The 21,241-nt window shown below is 50.4% G+C and overlaps 1 protein-coding gene across 1 annotated transcript; it reads right to left on the bottom strand.

Moving 5' to 3' along the window:
* Positions 1-329: 329 nt before the first annotated feature.
* LOC123359834 (zinc finger protein 394-like) lies at positions 330-2,945 on the bottom strand. The gene is made up of 3 exons (XM_045001149.1): positions 2,779-2,945; positions 1,264-1,600; positions 330-354 (listed from the first exon to the last, which is right to left on the bottom strand). Exons 1-3 carry the CDS (start codon positions 2,786-2,788, stop codon positions 330-332), a joined length of 372 nt encoding a protein of 123 aa, XP_044857084.1. The 5' UTR covers positions 2,789-2,945.
* Between the last annotated feature and the right edge of the window lie 18,296 nt (positions 2,946-21,241).

Genomic DNA, 21,241 nt, shown 5'->3' with positions numbered 1-21,241 from the left:
GCACTTACATACGTGAACATTTTCCATCGTGAACATGAATAAAAACAAGCAACGTTCTTCTCTGACTGACGACCATTTGGAAAACATTATGAAAATATCCACTTCAAATATGACCCCCGAATACAACAAGCTTGTTGCCGAAAAGAGATGTACTCTCTCTCATTAAATTTGCAAGGGAATTATGAGAAGTACAAATGTTTTCTTTCAACGAAACAGGTGTTTTCATTTTTACATAATTCATAAAAAAATTTAAATAATTTAAAAAATTGTTTGCTTTAATTGAAAATTTCTTAATAAAGTATCACCCCCCCCCAACCTTCTTTTTCGGCTCACAGCTGTTTCAGTGGGTCAGCGCTAGGGAAGGAGGGTTTGTTTCCGTGGGGCTGGGCAGTGCTAGGGGGGAGTGTTTCTGCAGGGCCAGGTGACATTGGGCGGGGTGTTTCTGCGGGGCTGGGTGGTTTCAGCCCTCAGCTGTTTTCTTTGGAGCAATATGGCCCTCGCTGCTTTATGAGTTGTGCAGGCCTGATGTGTAGGGCGTTTCTCTTGTGTGGATTCTCTGATGTCTGATAAGGTCTGAGCTCCGACTGAAGCTTTTCCCGCACTCAGGGCATGGGTAGCGCGTCGCTCGTGTGTGGATTCTCTGATGTGCGTTAAGGGTAGAGCGCTGACTGAAGCTTTTCCCACACTCAGAGCACGTGTAGGGCTTCTCCCCCGTGTGGATTCTCTGATGTCTGATCAGGTTATGAGCTCCAGCTGAAGCTTTTCCCGCACTCAGAGCATGTGTAGGGCGTCTCTCCGTTGTGGATTCTCTGATGTGTGATCAGGGCAGAGATGTCACTGAAGCTTTTCCCACACTCAGAGCATATGTAGCGCGTCTCTCCCGTGTGGATTCTACGATGTGTAATGAGGTGTGAGTGCCGATTGAAGCTTCTCCCACACTCAGCGCATGTGTAGGGCTTCTCCCCTGTGTGGATTCTCTGGTGTGTGATAAGGTTTGAGCTTCTATTGAAGCTTTTCCCACACTCAGTGCACGTGTGGGGCATCTCACCGGTGTGGATTCTACAATGTCTGATAAGGTTTGAGCGCCGATCAAAGCTTTTCCCACACTCGGAGCATGTGTGGGGCGTCTCCCCTGTGTGGATTCTACGATGTCTGATAAGGTGTGGGCGGTCATTGAAGCTTTTCCCGCACTCAGAGCATGTGTGGGGCGTCTCTCCAGTGTGGATTTTCTGATGTCTGATAAGCTTTGAGCGCCTATTGAACCTTTTCCCACACTCAGCGCATGTGTGGGTCGTCTCCCCTGCATGGATTCTCTGATGTGTGATAAGGGCTGAGCTCTCATTGAAGCTTTCCCCGCACTCATGGCACATGTAGCGTGTCTCTTCCAAGTTGATTCTGTCGCATGTTATAAGGTCTGAGTGGCTACTGAAGTTTTCCTTTGGCCTCTCTTGAGTCTCACAAGAATTGGCTTTTTCTTGGAGTGCACAACTCCCAGAAACGTTCCCTTTGGATCTTCCTGATAACGTTCCATGTGGTTCTCCTTGCTCAGCATCTTCCTGCTGGGGTTTCTGCTCCTCATTCTCACTCCCCATCACATCACCTGATGGGAGACAGAGAGAATCCAGACATAGGTCACTCCCTGAACTGGAAAGAAAGGAAATCTCAGAGAGAGAGATGGATAAAGGAGGAACCAAAATATGTGTGGGAGAGATCAAACCTATCAGGAGCTGATTTTCCCCACACCCTTCCCCAGAGGAGAGAGGAAGGGATCAGTTTTGGTCTGCATCTCACCAGAACACTCAGGGGAAAGCGAGATCGGGGAGGGACCTGCTGCCAGTTGTCAGTCAGAATAGGAGGGGAGCCATGAGTGACTTCTGCCATAATGATTCCACATCTGCAGGGAACAATCATGAACTTGGAGAGCTCACAGGATCTTTGTAGGGCATCCCAAATGTTTCTTGCATTCCCAGACTGTGCGGCCCGCGGGCAAGAGGCGGGGTAGGGGTGCTGGGTTCAGCCCCCTGCCTGGAGCGGGGGGCACTGAGGAGGGAAGTGCTGGGCACGAGGCAGAGCCAGTAAGTGCCGAGCGAGGGGAGGGGCGCCTGGCCTGGGCTTGAGCTGCAGCTGGGTGGGTGTGTGTGAGTGTGAGTGCAACCTGCCCTGCCCGACTGCTGCCCCCTTCCCTGGTCCAGGGACCTACCCCCAGCTCCCTGCGGCCCCTGTGTTTGTGTGTTGGACAGTCACATCCAATCCCTTCACACTGCCCCCCTTTTCCCCTCCCCTTAGTTCATAGCCCCAGAAAATCCCTTCACACTGCCCCCCTTTTCCCCTCCCCTTAGTTCATAGCCCCAGAAAATCCCTTCACACTGCCCCCCTTTTCCCCTCCCCTTAGTTCATAGCCCCAGAAAATCCCTTCACACTGCCCCCCTTTTCCCCTCCCCTTAGTTCATGGGGGGGGATGAGCCATAAAAACATTAAAATAATTTGAAAAATTGTTTGCTTTAATTGAAAAATTCTTAATAAAGTACCTCCCCCCCCAACCCTTCCTTTTTGGCCCACAGGTTTTTCGACAGGGCAGTGCTGGGGAAGGAGGGTTTGTTTCCACCGGGCAGGTGGCGCGGGGGAGGGGGGGTTATGTGTTTCGGGGGGGGGGCCTGGGCAGCGCTGAGGGGGGGTTTCGGCAAGGCCGGGGGGGGGGTTGGCCCTCAGCTGTTTTCTTTGGAGTAATATGGCCCTTGCCGCTTTCCAAGTTGTGCAGGCCTGCATAAGGTTTCTCACCCGTGTGCATTCTCCGATGTCTGATAAGGCTCGAGCACTGACTGAAGCGTTTCCCGCACTCCGAGCACGTGTAGGGTTTCTCTCCAGTGTGGATTCTCCTATGTCTGATAACGGATGAGTGCAGACTAAAGCTTTTCCCGCACTCATGGCATCCATAAGGTTTCTCACCAATGTGGATTCTCCTATGTCTGATAAGGTTTGAGCTCCGACTGAAGTGTTTCCCACACTCATGGCATGTGTAGCGTCTCTCTTCCAAGTTGATTCGCTCACATGTAAGAAGGTCTGAGTGGCTACTGAAATTTTCCGATGGCCTGTGCTGACTCTCACAGGCTTTTGCTTTTTCTGGGAGTGCACAACTCCTGGACTCATTCCCTTTTGATCTTCCTGATAACGTCCCATGGGGTAATACTTGCTCAGTATCTTCCTGCTGGGGTTTCTCCTCATTCTCACTCACCATCCCAACACCTGATGGGAGACAGAGAGAATCCAGACTCAGGTCACTCCCTGCACCAGAGAGAAAGGAAATCTAAGAGTGGGGAATGGGAAAAGGGATGAACAAACCAAAATATGTGCAGGAGAGATCAAAGCTAACAGGAGCTGATTATCCCCAAACCTTTCCCAGAGAAGAGAGAGGAAGGGATCAGTTCTGGGTCCTCATTGCACCAGAATTCTCAGGGGAAAGCGAGATCGGGGAGGGACCTCCTGCCAGTTGTCAGCCAGGGTAGAGGGGAGCCATGAGTGACATCTCCCTAATGATTCCACATCTGCAGGGAACAATCTTGAACTTAGAGAGCTCACAAGGTCTTTGTAGGGCATCCCAAATGTTTCCTGTATTCATGGAGAGTTTTTGACTTGGTTTAACCAATTCCTCACCTGTGCAGGCAGCTCTCGGGAGCATTTCTTTCTCAGAGCCCTGGAGGTCTGGGACCCACGGCTCTTCCCCTCGTTCCAGCTGCGAGATCACATCAGGTTTGGAATTTAGAAACCCTACTCCAGGCAAAGAAAACAAGGGAGGTCAGTGGAATTTGTGGGATACTTGTCACAAAGAATAGTCCACGGTTTTAACCCCAGCTCATTTTTAAGCAGTAACGTCCCAAGGCCGGCTTCCTTGGCTCAAAGTGGCAGGAGAGTTATTATTATTATAAATCATATGCAGTACCTTAGTGCCTAAGGGCCAGCTAACAGTGGGTCCCCATTGTGCTAGGCAAAGTACAAACAGAGAATAGTAGCTGGCCCAGGCCCTGAAGAATTTACAGTCTAAACAGACTAGACAGACACAGAATGGGGGAAGGGGTAGAACCCCCCAGCAGAGTGAACTATGTGAAGGCAGAGGGACAGATCTGATGAACACAGGCATAGATCTTGAGACTATCGTATTTAATGTTATGACTAGGGCCAGTGTTTTCCGGAAATTGTCGCTATAAATGCATTTTTTCCCCCAAAATTACTCTTCATTTCTGGAATCACCCTTCATATCTGGAATTTCTGATCAGAGGGTGGGTGGGGCATGCAGGGTCACAATCCCCCAGATTTCTTCCCAGAGACACCTGACTCCTCCCCAGGGCACAAGGCAGACGCTGGCTGCGGTTGAGACTTGCTGCCAATTTCTTCCCTCCTCATACAAGTCTGGGCTCAGCAAAACCACCATGGAGCTTCTCCTGGTAGGAGGGGCCCTTGGCAGTGGGACGTCAGGTTCCCTCATCATGCTGCAGAGCAGACGGCACTCGCACCGGCTCTCGGCTGCGTCCACAGCACCTCTCCCCTGCACACAGCTGGTTCATGCACAGTATCCCCAGCCCACAGCCGGCTCTAGGCTCTCAATGCCCAGTGTCTGGGCCCCACCTCCCCCACACAGCTGGCTCCTGTCCCCTCCCCCCCCAAATGCATTTTCATGTTATAAAGGATTATATATTGCTCATGTTTGTCAATTACTCTGTTTTCATTGCCAGCAAACACTGGCCCTACTTATGACTGTTATCTGTATCTTTGAGCCATAGAATACTTCATAGACTATGATGCTGAGATGGGCCAGATGATACCAGGGAGGGCTGGGATGGGTTTCCTGTGCAATCTGGTGTCACTAAGGGGTGATGAATGCCAGATCCTAAAGCTGGTTATGCAGATCTCCATCTTCTGAAGCTTTGCCCTATGAAGAAAGGGGCAGGGACTGATTTTACCTCTTTCAGGAGACTGAAGACAGACTGACTTTTTGGGGAGAAACAGCTGAGTTAGAGCTGACTGAGGAGGATATTTTGGGCTACAAACTGACATGACCTGATAACCAAGAGGTCAGCTTTTAAGGAAGGATTTAATACACTTCGGAAACAATCAGTGATTCCCAAGAGGACTGATGAGGGGGCAACGGTAAATATGCATTTAGATGCTTTTCTTGTTTTATATCTTTTCCCCAGAAGACACACTGACACTGTCATGGATGCACAGGATCTGTGCAATGCCCTGGCTTTGAAACAGTCCTTGGGAAGTGCCCCTTGAGTGCACTAGATCCCCAACGGGTCCCACTCTTCCACAAGGATAGGCCATGTAGCTTCAACACCTGAGACTGAGCCTCTGGCTTCAACACTCCTATTTCAACCTGTGAGCTCTGCCAGCAGGTCCAAGCTGAACGACACCCCTGTTCAGAGACTATTCCTCAGTCAATGCACAGAGCAAGTTTGTGCTGTGACACTGGGCAGACTTTTAAAACATAGCAGGGTTTATTAGTCAACTAAAACACAGCATTGGAAAGTCCTTAGGACAGGGAAGTGAAGAAGACAATACAGTCCATACTGGCCAATGCCCTTGAGCCACGCTGCTGTAGAAAATGCTTTGGTTTCCTGTCACTGTGACTGTTCATTTGTCTTCGCTCCAGTAGAGCTCCCTGCATCTGCAAGCCCAGTTATTCCTGCTCCCAAGAACATAACGAGTCCATGTATGCTTCACTCAGCCAAGCTGAGATCCTCCCATGGACAGGTGACAATTAGTCCCTTGTCTCTGTCGGGTATTCCATTGATGTAGGTTGGCCCCAGCCAGTCCTTAATGACCCATTCATATCACCCCATGACAGATACATGACAAACACCTCATGTCTCCTGCTCTTTCTAATCATAGCAATACCAATCACAGAGGGAAACTGAGATGTGTATTGGCATCATACAAGTATCACCAAAATTCCCACCTCTATCACACACACACTGCTCACAGCCCTTGGAGAGAAAGCAAAGCACAGGAACTGGAGGTTAGTCCAGTGAACACAGTGGAGGACAAGCTGCAATCCTCACACCCTGGTCAAAAAGGAGAGGCATGTGAGTCCCCGCCCATAGAGAGGGGCTGGCTAGAGGCCTGATACCTGACAGGGCCATTCCTTGAGCACCACATGGAGGCAGGTCAAAGCCTTAGCTACCCGTGAACTGTGACATTGCAAAAGCACACCCGTGATCGATTTACCGGGTGTAGTAAACACCTGCTAAATCGACTTCAGATCGCTCTCCAGTCGACCCCTGTACTCTACCCAGACAAGAAGAGTAAAGTAAGTTGACTCCCCTGCAGCGTACGCCCTGTGGTAACTCGATCTAAGGTACGCTGACTCCAGCTACTTTATTCACGTAGCTGGAGTTGTGCAGCGTAGGTCGACTGACTGCGGTAGTGTAAACATAGCCAAAGCTTGCTACAGTTAAGGGCCTTATATTAGGTGGAGGCTTTGTGGGAGTAGTTATGCTGAAGTCTGGGATTTACCTGAACAGGCCTAAGGAGAGAATCCCAAGTCAGATATTTTGCACCCTCATTTTGAGAGACTAACGAGTAACCACAAAAAGATGCAATACGCCACAGGATTCTGAAAGCGGGGGTGAGCTTTAGCAATTAGGTTGCTATGCAGTATCTCAGCAGTTGGACGCATTCATATATTGGAATTATTAATAACTAAGTGATGTAAATCATGAGTATTAATGCTTGATGCTAAATTATGGACTTCCCAAAAGCCACATATGGGTTGGGGCAGCTATTGACATTATTGTAATCAGAGTAAAGGAGCAGATATGGTACATAGCCATCCTATTACCATAATAAAGTGGATAAATTACCTTTCCTAGTGACCATTTCTTCATTTTGTTGGGTCCCTGAGATAGGGTCAACGGAAGCAGGGCCTCCCTTCTGATGGGCTCCCTTGCCCCTTGATCTTTGTTTCCAGCGGTGTCCATAACTTGTAAGTATGCACAGGGCAAGACCCTCTTTACTATATAGTCTAATTGTTACGTGTATTGAGCCTGGCCTATGATTTCCATTATAACTGTCAGTATTAAATCACGTTTCTGTGTGTTTCACCAAATGTCATCCCCTCAATTAACTTTGAGTAGCCATGTACAAGGACGAGCTGTGCCCCAATACGTCATCCTATAGCCATAAACATTGTACAGGCTACACCACCATCCTGTGACATCATCAACAAAGTGCCCATTTGTGCCTGGGTAGCGGCCCCGCGATGGGAGGGAGGATGCAGCAAGGACTCCGGATCGGTGGCCAGGGTCGCTGTGCATAGAGATGGGGAGGTTATATGGGGAGGGGGGTAATGAGCTGGAGAGGGAGGTCAAGAGTTAAAATAATAATATTTAGGAAAAAAATTTATAATGAAGCGAAACTGAACAGAAATAAAACCGGCTCTAAAGCTTGGGTAGGGATTCGGGGTTAAAGGTCTGGGATTCCCCACAGCTCCAGATCCCTAAACCTCTCCTCCCTCCCACTGACCCACCCAGCCCACGTCCTGGGTGCCCTTCCTCCACACTCCCCTCCTCTTCGTCCCATTACTCTCAGCAGGCACCACCTCCCGGCACCTTGGGAACTTCTTGCGTTTCCTCCTCGTCTCTCACAACCTCATCCCTCCCTGCTGCTTCTTAGCTCTAACCCTGCACACTCCCTCCCCATGTCCTGGCACCCCAGAATTATCTACTCCCCCCTTCTCCTCCCCTCCCATAGCTCTGTTCTCCCTTCACCTGTGGGGTCCTGAATGGCAACATTATACGCTCTCCTATCAAAAACAACAAGGAGTCCAGTGGTGGCACCTTAAAGACTAACGGATTTATTTCGGCATCAGCTTTCATGGGTAAAAAACTTCACTTCTTCAGCTGCATCTCCTATCAAAAGAAGAGCTCATCTGACTGTCACACAAGCCAGGCATGAGTCACACACCTATTTACTTTAGAATTCTACAGTCAGCATATTTTCCTATTGAAAAGGCATGAAAGCTACAGTTATTAATGTAGTTGCTAATGTAGCCAATAAGGATGCATTCAATGCAATTTTAAAAAGACTGACAGCACCAAAAAAGGCACATGTCCCAAAATGATACTTATGTATGGGAGATAAGGCAAAAAAGGGGGCCAAGGAAACTTGTCAAAACTTTTATGACAAATAAAGGAATAAAGTTATCACTACTCGGGTTCTTTAGAGACCCCACAGATTCTAATAACCCAGGGGACAGGACTCCTCACCCAGCAAGACCACCGTCTCATAGTTCTCCTGCATGACATCCCTGTAGAGGGCTCTCTGAGCGGGGTCCAGCAGAGCCCATTCCTCTCTGGTGAAATACACAGCCACCTCCTCGAAGGTCACCGGCCCCTGAAAGAGAAAGAGTCCAACACTCAGTACCTGCTGCCCCACTCACAGTCCCATTACTCACAGAACAGCAGCACCAGGTAAATGGAAGCTCCGCGAGGCACATGTTAACAGAGTCCCACCCCACCTTGTCTAGAGCATCCAGGAGGCATCAGAGGGTAGAAAGAGAGAACCTTTGTGTCTCCCAGCTGGCAGACGGAGGCAGGGTCTTCACATTTATCACATACCTACTAGCCAGAGCTTTATATAGGAGATGGGGCTGTCTCTGGACCCTGCTGGTGTCTCCCTGGTAGGAATGCCAACACTCTCCAAATAAAATATATGGAAGAAAGGGGAAGTCAATAGTAAAGAATGTAAGTGAGAAGGTCAGAATTGTAGAAAACTGGCTATAAGAAATCAATGGAAATACGAAGGAAGTTTTTAAAAGTATATTAAGTACAAAATTAATCCTAACAATGGTAGTGGTAAATTACTAGATGGAAATGGCAGAATTATCAAAAATAATGCAGAAGAGGTAAAAGTCCTCAAAAAATATTTCTCCCCTGGATTTGGAGAAAAACAGATGCTGTAACTCATATCATAAGATGTTGACGATGACACTCTTTCCATTCCAACAAGAACTCACCAGGACGTTAAACAGCAGCTATTAAAGTTAGACATGTTTAAATCAGCAGGTCCAGATAACTTGTATCCAAGAGTTTTAAAAGGCTTGGTGGAGCGGGTACCCATAGCAGCGCCTCTGTATGCCAACATCTTTATGGCTGACTTAGAACAACGCTTCCTTAGATCTCGTTCCCTAATGCCCCTACTCTACTTACACTACATTGATGACATCTTCATCATCTGGACCCATGGAAAGGAAGCCCTTGAGGAATTCCACCATGATTTCAATAATTTCCATCCCACCATCAACCTCAGCCTAAACCAATCCACACATGCGGTCCATTTCCTAGACACTACTGTGCTAATAAGCGATGGTCACATAAACACCACCCTATACCAGAAACCCACTGACCGCTATACTTACCTACATGCTTCCAGCTTCCATCCATGACACACCACACGATCCATTGCCTACAGCCAAGCCTACAACCGTATTTGCTCCAATCCCTCAGACAGAGATAAACACCTACAAGATCTCTATCAAGCATTCTTAAAACTACAATACCCATCTGCTGAAGTGAAAAAACAGATTGACAGAGCCAGAAGTCACCTACTACAGGACAGGCCCAATAAAGAAAATAACAGAACGCCACTAGCCATCACCTACAGCCCCCAACTAAAACCTCTCCAGCGCATCATCAAAGATCTACAACCTATCCTTAAAGATGATCCCTCACTCTCACAGATCTTGGGAGACAGGCCAGTCCTCGCTTACAGACAGCCCCCAAACCTGAAGCAAATACTCACCAGCAACCGCACACCATACAACATAAACACTAACCCAGGAACCTATCCTTGCAACAAAGCCCGATGCCAGCTCTGTCCACATATCTATTCAAGTGACACCATCATAGAACCTAATCACATCAGCCACGCCATCAGGGGCTTGTTCACCTGCACATCTACCAACGTGATATATGCCATCATGTGCCAGCAATGCCCCTCTGCCATGTACATTGGCCAAACCGGACAGTCTCTACGCAAAAGAATAAATGGACACAAATCTGGCATCAGGAATCATAACATTCAAAAACCAGTGGGAGAACACTTCAACCTCTCTAACCACTCAGTGACAGACTTGAAGGTGGCAATTTTGCAACAAAAAAACTTCAAAAACAGACTCCAAAGAGACTGCTGAACTCGAATTAATATGCATTAATTAGATACAATTAACTTAGGTCTAAACAGAGACTGGGAATGGTTGGGTCATTACACTAATTGAATCTATTTCCCTATGTTAAGTTCTCCTCACACCTTCTATGGGTCATCTCAATTATCACTTCAAAAGTTTTTTTCCTCCTGCTGATGATAGCTCATCTCAATTGATTAGACTCTTCCAGTTGGTATGCATACTTCCACTTTTTCGTGTTCTCTGTATGTATAAATATCTCCTGTCTTTGTGTTCCATTCTATGCATCCGAAGAAGTGAGCTGTAGATCATGAAAGCTTATGCTAAAATAAATTTGTTAGTCTCTAAGGTGCCACAAGTACTCCTGTTCTTTTTGCTGATACAGACTAACATGGCTGCTACTCTGAAACCTGTATGAGATGTGTAATCCTGTGAATAATAGATAGGGGTGGGTATACTAACAGTATGGGTATTTCTATTACTTAATAAGGGTTTGGAGGGTGTTGTAATGGATGTAGGCGTGTACATACTAACTGAGATAAAAGGAGAGTGATGTAACTAATCCAGTGCTTACTCAACAATTGGGTCGAGGGGAACAAGTATTGCAATAAAGAAGCCTGTACTCGTATCCGCCTGCGGGTCAACCTGCTCCTTTATTCTTCTAACAATAATCACTTCAAATCGATCTTTCTGCAGTTAATAAACTCGTTTTATGCTTTATCTTAACCAGTGTTAAGTATTTTGAATGAAGTGTCTGGGGAAAATCTGAGCTTGGTTAGCACAATCTTGTTGTGCATATCTTTCCCATACTGAGGGGAAGGCGAATTATATTAATGAGATTACATTATAGAGATCCCTGTGCACTATAAGATGGTATAATTCTGAACTTATACTACAGCAAGCGTGCAAGGTTGGGGAGCTGGGAAATTGGCTGTCGTCTTCTGTCTGTTCTTGAGTGGCTTAGGTAAAACATTTAGGTAGCTTAGTTGGGTGTATGGCGCCACCTGCTGTCATGCTGGGTGATAACAGTGCCTGGAGAGGCTGACAATCTCCAGCAAAGCAGTGTGAGAAGGGCCAGCCCAGCTTGAGGGTTAGAGGGCACAGCGGTTCCCAGAAGCCCCCCAGACTGCACCCTAGGGGTGACAACCCATCATATCCTACATTACACAAGTCTCAGCGGGTTTGTCACATCCTGTCCCCTCCCTTTCTCCACCCTCAATATTTCCTGCCTCCCACCACCTCCAGCAGCTCCCACCCTCCTATGCATTTACTGCTCCTCTCCCTCCAAGCAGAGCCCACCATCAGCTCCATGATAATCCCTTACCTGACCCAGCTCCACTGCAGCCATTTCCTGCCCCCTGGGAGGACGGGATGATCTGGAGCAAACGTGGACGTTAGTCTGTAGCCTGTCAGGGCGAGAAGGGCAATGAGAGAGAATTCAGACGGGGTTTTCATCCATTCCACAAGCCGATTCCCCCCAGGATTTTTCCCTGCTAATGGATATTCTAGGTTCTGCCACACTGTGAAGCACAGAGTGACCTTATTCCTGTACAGGCCTAGCCCCCTCCCACCAGGGTGTAACCCTCTGAGAAATCGTGAAACCCTCCCAGTAACAGTCTCTTTTACACTTATCAAGTTTGTGGACAATACCAAGCTGGGAGGGGTAGCAAGTGGTTTGGAGGATAGGATTAAAATTCAAAATGATCTGGACAAACTGGAGAAATGGTCTAAAGTAAATAGGATGAAATTCAATAAGGACACCTGCAAAGTACACCGCTTACGAAGGAACAATCAGTTGCACACATACAAAATGGGAAATGACTGCATAGGAAGGAGTGCTGCAGAAAGGGATCTGGGGGTCATAGTGGATCACAAAGTAAATATGAGTCAACAGTGTAACACTATTGCAAAAAAAGAAAACATCATTCTGGGATGTATTAGCAGGAGTACTGTAAGCGAGATGCGAGAAATAATTCTTCTGCACTATTTCACACTGATTAGGCTACAACTGGAGTACTGTGTCCAGTTGTGGGTGCCACATTTCAGGAAAGATGTGGACAAATTGGAGAAAGTCCAGAGAAGAGCAAGAAAAATGATGAAAAGTCTAGAAAACATGACCTATGAGGGAAGATTGAAAACATTGGGTTTGTTTAGTCTGGAGAAGAGAAGACTGAGAGGGGACATGGTAATAGTTTTCAAGTACATAAAAGGTTGTTACAAAGATGCGGGAGAAAAATTGTTCTTCTTAACCTCTGAGGGTAGGATTAGAAGCAATGTCTTTAAATTGCAGCAAGGGTGGTTTAGGATGGAGATTGGGGAAAAAACTCCCTAACTGTCAGAGTGGTTAAGCACCAGAATGAATTGCGTAGGGATGTTGTGGAATCTCCATCATTGGGGATTTTTAAGAGCAGGCTGGACAAACACCTCTCAGGCATGGTCTAGATAATACTTAGTCCTGCCTTGAGTGCAGGGGATTGGACTGGTGACCTCTCGAGGTCCCTTCCAGTTCTATGATTCTATGAACCAAAGGCCAGAGAAGAGCAGAATCAAAGGAGTCACTTTGGGGGATTCTCCCTGTCATTGGCCCCAAGGCAGCGGTCTCGGGTTTACAAAGTTGTTGGATGCTCCAGCCTTTATACAGTCTCTCCTAGGAGTGCCCCTTTCATGGGCTGGGCCTAGTTTTAGCTTTTGGCAAGTGTGACCCTGGGAGCTCTGAGACTGGGCCTTCTTGCCACAGCACATCTTGTTTCTTTCTGTGCCTCCCAGCGAGTCCAAATGAATAGATATTCCTCATACAGACTGTGAACATAAAAATGGCCGACTGCATCAGAGCACTGGTCCATCTAGCTCAGTGGCCAATGCCAGGTGCTTCAGAGGGAAAGAACAGACAAATCATCAAGTGATCCATCCCCTGCCACCCATTCCCAGCTTCTGGCAAAGAGGCTAGACACACCATCTCTGCCCATCCTGCCACTGGCAGATGAGGTGCTAGCTCTTGCAAAAGCCCCCATGTCTTAATTGAACATGGACAAACACATAGCTGGAATCAGTCTGACTCACCTATGTTAGTATTGTTAAAAGAGGTATTAGAATTGTAAGAATGTGTTTAGACTTTATTGAATGCTTGTGAGTTGGTGTCTGGGTTAGTATCTGACTAGTTGCAGGGGGCTGGACTAGATGACTTCCTGAGGTCCCTTCCAACCCTGATATTCTATGACTGGCGGTAACCTGGAAGAGAAATAACTGAAGCAAGTTAAGAAGAGAGCGGCATCGGGCATTACTGGGGGTAAAACATTAAATGGAAAGAACTGACTATGCAAAAAGGAACATCGCAAACTATCAGAGCCCCAGACCCCCGCCCAACTGAACCCACCCCAGCCAGGCATATCAAGCTGGGTCCCTGAAAAGTTGCCCAGCCCATCTGGCAGTGAACGCTGCGTGTTCCAGGCGGAGCTATGGTGTGTGCGTCTGCTCTGCTGACATGCTGCCTTGGTACAGAAGGCGCCACGGCCACAGGGAGCAGAGACATGGACTCCTACAAAACACAATCCCAGATACACCTCCAATGCTGCCTCCCCCCCCGCCTCCCATCTCTTCCCCCACCTCCACATGGCCATTCTCAGCCCATTCCTAACAGTTCCTCCCAGCCTTCAGCACTATAAATAAATAAAACATGGTGTTACAAAAGGTAGATTGTGCCAGAGAAACGTGATCTGGATGTCAATAAGGCTTTTGATACAGTTCCACATGGGAAACTATTCGTTAAATTGGAGAAGATGGGGATTAATATGAGAACCGAAAGGTCAATAAAGAATTGGTTAAAGGGGGGGTCTACAAGGGGGTCATATTGAACGGTGAGTTGTCAGGCTGGAGGGAGTTACTAGTGGAGTTCCTCAGATCAGTCTTGGAATCAATCTTACTCAACACTTTTATTAGAGATCTTGGCACAAGAAGTGGGAGTGGGACACAAAGCCAGGAGGGATTGCCACTATGGAGGAGGACAGGAAAATCATAAAAGAAAATCTGCACATCCTTGAAAGCTGGAGTAATAGAAATGGGATGAAAATTAATAGTGCACAAATTCTAGTTGTTAGTCCCCAAGTGCAGAATTTTGCAATAAGCTGGGGATTTATCAACTGGAAGTGAGAGAGGAGGAGAATGACCTGGGTGTATTGGTTGATCCCAGGATAATTATGAGCTGTCAACGTGATACGGCCGTGAAATAGGTTAATGCCGTCCTAGAATACATCAGGCGAGGTATTTCCAGCAGACACATGAAAGAGTTAGTACTGTTGTACAAGGCACTGATGAGACCTCATCTGAAATACACCTCTACCTTCTGGCCTTAAAGTCTGTGAGTCTATAAACTGTGCCTTGCGTTGCACAGACACTGATGGAGATCAGGGCCCCATCGTGCTGCACACAGCAGAGACCCTGACTGAGATCAGCCACCCCCACTGTGCTGGGCACGGCACAGACAGAGAGGGACAGTCCTTGCCCCAAAGAGATCACAATCCAAGTAGACAATGGGTAGGAGGAAAACAGAGAGGGACTGTGCCTTCCCCAAGGCCACCAAGCAGGTCAGGGACAGAGCCAGGAACAGACCCTGGTAACTCCAGAGCCCCATCACCCGCAGCTTGGAAAGGTCCCCAGACCCCATAGTATTAGGCTACAGGAACAGGTGGTTTGTCCATGGATGCACAGGCTGTCTTGGCAGGGCAGCTCAGCGGCAGTCCCTGCACACAGCTGGGTGTGTGGGTCATGGGTAACGAGAAGTCAGTGTCCAGTGCTGTGGGGCTGTGCTCCTGGCTCATACTTCACTGCTGCCCCTCCCTTGCCAGCTGCACTGTTCAGCCAGCCCCAGGCCTCAGTGAGATCACTGCCTCCCTCCCCCGACACACACACACCAAACCTTCAAACCGGGACATGGTGCACCAGTGCCAGAGTGCACTAGTGTAAATTCTGTCTATACTAAGGGTTTGCACCAGTGCCTAACACACCAGTGTGGCAGAGCCCTTCAGTGCCCAAACCAGCAGTACGGTGGCACTAGAACTGGGATCTAGTTTTAGCTCTGTCACGGACAGCCTGGGTGACCTTGGACACATCAATGTTTCTCCTCCCACCTTTAATCTATTTACCCAGCTGCCCACTCACTGCGGTCTCCTCTCTCTCCAGAGCTGCTCACCACTCAGATCTGTGTGGGTGTCCCCAGAGCTAAGGCAGTTCAGCTCGGGAATAGTCTTACAAGGGGGGCTGGGGAGTCTCTTTCCCTGGAAGTTTTTAAGAACAAGTAGGACAAAGCTCTGTCAGAGATAATCTACATAGACTTGGTCCTGCCTCGGCAGAGAGAGCTGGACTTGATGACATCTTGAGGTCCTGTCCAGCTCTACATTTCTATGATGCTATGAAATAGATACGTATAAAACACACCATACAGAGTAAAACCCACCACAACATAATGTCAGGCAATTCAGGGGGAAAAAAAACCCAACCCACACTCCACAGCATAAAATGACAATACAAAAGGGGAAAAAAGCAAAACAATGCAAACTAACACACCCTAGGAGAAAAGTACACAAGGGAAAGAAGCTCAGCTCAAACTAACACAACACAGGCACCAAACAAGCTGAGGCAAAACAATGCACCATAAAACTGCTACTCAACATGGTGCATCACAGTTCCAAATGGCACCATGCAAAACAGCTCAGCATAGAACAGGACACTGCACAAAAGAGAATTATTTCAGTGTAGGCCTGGAAGGGATCTTGAGAAGGCGTCTACTCCAGCCCCCTGTGCTGAGGCAGGACCAAGTATCCCTAGACATTCCCAGACTGGTGTATCTCTAACCTGGTCTTAGAAACCTCCAGTGAAGGAAATGCCACAGCCTCCCTTGGAAGCCAACACAAGGCAGACACAGCCCAAAACAAGCTGTACACACACGCTGGGCTTGGGGAGAGGCAAGAATTCAAACAATCTGGGTTCAGTTCCCAGTTTTGCCCCAAATTCTCCATGGAAACTTGAGCAAATTACTTCAGCTCTCAGAGCTTCAGTTTCCCCATCTGTAAAATGGAGAGTCACCTCCCACCATTGGCCTATTTAGCCTTTGAGCCTTTTGTGGCAAGGCCTCTCTGTCACTGTGGGCACGTCTACACTGCAGTCAGACACCGGCGGCTGGCCCATGCCCGCTGACTTGGGCGCACACGGCTCAGGCTGCAGGGCTGTTTAATGGTGGTGTCCATGTTCCGGCTGGGGCTGCATCCCAAGGTCTGGCACCCTCCCACCTCGCAGGGTCCTACAGCCTGGCTCCAGCCTGAGTCCAGACATCTACATTGCAATTAAACAGCCCCTTCGCCTGAGCCCTGTGAGCCTGAGGCAGCTGCCATGGGCCAGCTGGGGGGTTGTAACGGCAGGGTAGAGATACCCTGGGTGTCTATTCAGCTCCTGTCACAATGGGGATCCTGACCTTGGTCAGTGTCTGCGCAGAGCCCTGACCAACACAGGGCCTGATCTCAGTCAGGGTCTCTGCAGCTCCCGGCATTACAGGAACCCGGATTTTGTTTAGGGCCCCTGCAGCGCCTGGCAAAATGTGGGGCCAGGATCTCTGTCACGGTCAGTGCAGTGCCCAGTACAGTGGTGCAACGTGATCTGGGTCGGGGTCAGTGCAGGGCCAGACCCAACGGGGACACAGATCTCAGTCGAGGTCTCTGAAGTGCCCAGCACAATGGATGCAGCAGTTTGAGTCGCAGTCGTGCACTGCCTGGCACAAGGGGGGCCGTGATCTCAGTCCAGGTCTCAGTTTTACCTGGCACAACAGTGGGGTCTGATCTCACCTGGGGTCTCTTCAGCACCTGGCAGAACAGGGCCCAGATCTCACGTGGGGTCTCTGCAGTGCCTGGCAGAACAGGGCCACGCTCAGTACGATAAGAGCCCTGATCTCAGTCACACACCTGGAGAGAAAAGCGGGAAGATTTTCGAGGAGTGGGGCTGGAGTCAGAAGGTCACTGGCTGTGACTGAGAAAGTCACTGGCTGGGGGGTCTGGGAATGTGACTGGGGCGGGGGGGGGGGCTGCTGGGTTGGGCAGGGTGGGGGAGGGGGAGTAGCTGGACTAGGAAACCTGGGGCTGGGCTGTCTCCATGGGGGACACTTGTTGCTCCCTCCCCTTCCTAGCCCTTCCCAGGCCCCGTTGCCAGCAGAGAGAGGCCCCCCCAGCCCAGCCCAGCGGTGTCCCTGTCTCAGGGCCCCCCCAGCCTCTGCCCATTCACCCTCTGCCCAGCTCAGGAATCACTCGGGGGAACCATTTCCCACCCGCACAAGGACAAATCCCTGCAGGGGAAATGGGGGGAAACCCCCAAACCTGAGACCTGAACTGGCCACTGGCGAAGGGGGGAGAAAATGGGGCACAATCGGGGGGGGGGGCAGGGAACTTCTCAGGGGTGGGGGGAGGGGGGGGTCACCCTGGGGGCTGCTCGTGGCTCTCTAGGGAGAAAGGGGGCAGGACGGGGGGGGGCGGGGGGTCCCCACGGGGGGGGCAGCGGTAAATCGGGGGGGGTCTCAGCCCCCCCCCGTTCTCTCCCCGCTCCTCGGGGGTCACCGGCTCCTCCCCCCCCGGCCATGTCCGGGCTGCACCGACACTTCCCCACCCCCCGCCCCCCCGGGACCCTCCCGTCCGGCCCCGCCCCCGGGCTCCCCCCGGAACCTGGAGGCTGCAGCTCCGCAGCGGGGGCGGGGCCCGGGCCGGGCACGGGGGGGGGTTAATGAAGGGCTCTCCCGCCGCGATCTGCGCATGCCCAGAGCCCCAGCGGCACAAACCCTTCTCCAGCCCCGGGAGAGGCTCCAACGGCCCCGCACGAGCCAGGCAGAACCGCAGCGACCCAGACGCGTCCGCGCTCCGGCTCCGCCTCCGAGGCCGACGTCACTTCCGCTCCAGGGAGAGTCCGGAACTACATTTCCCAGCCTGCCCCGGGGCCGCGTCCGCCCTCTCCAGCCCGGGTGAGTGGGGGGGTCAGCAGCTGGAACTGCGCATGCTCCGTGCGAGCCCCGCTGGGGGCGGGAGAACAAAGCTGCTGCTGCCGCCTCCGTGTGAGCCGGTGAGTGAGAGACCCCGGGGGGGCGGGCACGTGACTCTGCCCCGGGGAACCTGGGAGAAGCCTCGGAGCCGCCTCGGCCCCGGGAGCTGCAGCAGCCCGGGGGGTGTCGGGCGGGGGAGGAGAAGCCGGAGTTGCGGGGCGGGGAAGGTCGGTGGGACGCGGGGGGGTGGGGGGGGTTTGAACTCTCTCTGGGCAGCCAGAAAATTCCCGGGGGGGGGAAGTGGCGGGGAGTTAATTGGCTCCTGTCCCTGTTGGCGCCTCTCGCCCCCGGTACAGAGTCTCTCCGGTTCTGCCCCGTTTCTCTCTCGGGGTCTCGCTCGGGCTGTAACATCCGGGGAGATTCGCCCCCCCCCCATGATCCGCTCTCTCGGCTCCCCGTGGCAAATGGTTTCTGGGAGGGGTTGATTCCCGCAGTGCTAAGCTGTAGCCACCTCTGGGGTGGATCCATGGTGGCCACTATTTGCTAGTGACTGGCCATGGACATTACTTGCCTTTCTTGTTCTCCAGGCCTTCCATTCTCCTGTTGAAGCAGCACCCCCCAGGGATCCCTCTGCCCGGGTGACTGGCCAGCAGGGGGCAGTGATAACTCTCTATCCACTCAGCAGACACAGTGAGGTAACTGTTGCTGGGGTAGGGGGTGGGGTGTCTGTGTGGGGCGATTGCAGCTGGAGCTGAAGGGGCATTGTGGGAGGGGGAGGCCTCTGGGTGGTTGGACAGGGGGTGGTGAGTCGGGGTTGCGCGGGGGGCGGGGGTCTGTGGGGAGGGAGATTCGAACTGTTTTGTGCAGCCAGGAAATTCCCCTGCGGGGGGTGGGGAGGTAAATTCACTGAATCCTTCCCTATTTGTGCCACTTCCTCCCCCGTACAAAGTCTGTCCAGTGTTTCCCCTTTTCTCTCGTTATCACACGTGGCTCTAAAATCCAGGGAGATTTTCCCCCCCCCCCATGATCAGCTCTCTGATCTCCCCCCATATTGCCCTGGTCTCTCCATACTTCTCAAGTGTTAATGTAAAATCTCTCCGATGGGGGGTTCCCCCCCCCCGTTTTACCTGCAGCGATTTGTCCTTGTCCGGGTGGGAAATTGTTGCCCTGGGTCAGTCCCCAGCACGTGGCTGCCCCTGGCGTGGGGGGGGGGGTGAGGTGCCCGTTCTCTGCCGGGGGGGGGGACGGGAGGGGCACGTGTCCCCCATGGAGACTGCCCAGACCCCGGTTTCCCAGTCCCAGTTACTGCCCCTAACTACCAAGACCGTTTCCCTCAGCCCACAGTCACCTGCTCGTCCCCCACTGCTGCCCCCTTCCTTTATCCACGGAGCCTTCCACCTCCCCCCTCTCTTAAATCAGCTCCTCAAAGGGCTCCCTGTTGCCCATGGGAATGGTGGCAGAGGGAGGTGCCATCACTTTGTGTTTATGTATTGGATAGTCTCATAAAATCCAGTCAAACAGTCCCCCTTTTCCCTTTAGTTATTTAATAGCAACATAAAATCCCCCCAGATCTTGGTGTTTTTCTCTCGTGTTGTCAATTGCTTACCTTGTTACATGTTTATCCCCTAAACATTTGCTCCACTTCCCTTTAGTTGTCTATTTCTAAGTGAATATCCCCAGAGATTTTTTCCTTGTCTCTCTAATGATAAAATAAAAAGGAAATCTGAGATTTACACCTTTCCTCAGATTCTTAAACATGGATAAAAAATGTTTGCAAATGTTGCCCATTTCTGCTCTATTCATTTATCAAATATTGATGTGAAATACACTCAGATTTTACCTCATACCAACAACTGATATAAAATACCTCAGATTTTACACTTTCTTCTCTATAATTGGCAAAAATGGATCCAAAATCGCTCAGATTTCCACCCTTTCTCTTTCATTTCTGAACATTGATCTCAAAGCTCAGGATTTCCCACTTTCTACGTCATTATCAAATATCAATTAAAAATCCTGTCGGGTTCGGGCTGTTCCCCATGTCTCTAAATCCCAGCAACTTCTCCTTCCTTGGAGGGAACCTGTTGCCCTGAGTCATTGTCCATCCTGGAGGTCGCAGGGGGTTAAATTGCCCAGTGATCATCTTTCCCCTCTCCTTTGAGAATCATTTGTTCCTCCTTTACTTCTGTTAAAATGTTTGCTGATGAAAGAGACCAGCCACATGTTTAATCAAAGCCAGAGGCCTCCCCCTGTTTGGGGGATCAGTGGTTCCCAGCTGGTAACGGGAGAATTGGCTGGACCCTTTTCTTTTCTCCATCTGGCATGGGATGAGGAGGTCACTGAGTGCAGCGTGGGTCCAGAAGTATCCCAAAGCCCATGACAAATGGCCTCTGGGAGGGGTTGCTTCCCGCAGTGCTAAGCTGTAGCCACCTCTGGGGTGGATCCATGGTGGCCACTATTTGCTAGTGACAGGGCATGGACATGTCTTACCTTTCTGCTGAAGGGCAGGCGGAGGTCCTAGGCAGGCAGTGAGTTCCCAATTGGGGTCCCTGGCTGGTGGGGGCTCTTGGTGGAGGGAACCCTTTGGGATTCCTAGCCTGCAGTGAAGATCTGGTGGGGGTTCTCTGGCTGGTGGGGCTCTGAGGGGTATCTGGGGTTTCTGGCCAGGGATTCTGGGGGTTGGGTCCCAGGGAATATATGGTGGGACCCTGGCTGGAGGGTCTGGATTCTGGGTACTGGGGGGTGTTTGGAGGCCCCTGGATGGAGGCTCTGGGGGCTGCTACTAACCATGCTCCTTCTATCTCATCAGCTTGTGCCAGAATCCTGGCTCCAAGCACTTCCTGGCATTCCCCAGCCAGGCCCAGTCACCATGATAACTTTCTAGCCACTTATCAAACACTGTGAGGTGAAGTGACAGATTTTGCTTTTCTCTCCTCTTGAAAACTGCAGGAACTTCTGGTTTCATAGGGAAAATTCCTCCCCTGATTCCTTGTCCTAGATCTGGGGGGTGAGGGAGGTGGGAAGGGGTTTATCACTATCTTCCACAGCATTCTGGA

This window comes from Mauremys mutica, unplaced genomic scaffold (assembly GCF_020497125.1).
Source record: "Mauremys mutica isolate MM-2020 ecotype Southern unplaced genomic scaffold, ASM2049712v1 Super-Scaffold_100198, whole genome shotgun sequence".
NCBI classification, from domain to species: Eukaryota; Metazoa; Chordata; order Testudines; family Geoemydidae; genus Mauremys; species Mauremys mutica.
This window is presented reverse-complemented; position numbering and strand designations above follow the sequence as displayed.

Excerpts from the sequence above, each read along its gene's own strand:
- LOC123359834 (XM_045001149.1), bottom strand. Across the intron at positions 355-1,263 it reads TGCGCTGAGTGTGGGAAAAG|CGCTGACCCACTGAAACAGC; the intron begins GTTCAATAGGCG and ends CTCCTTCCCTAG.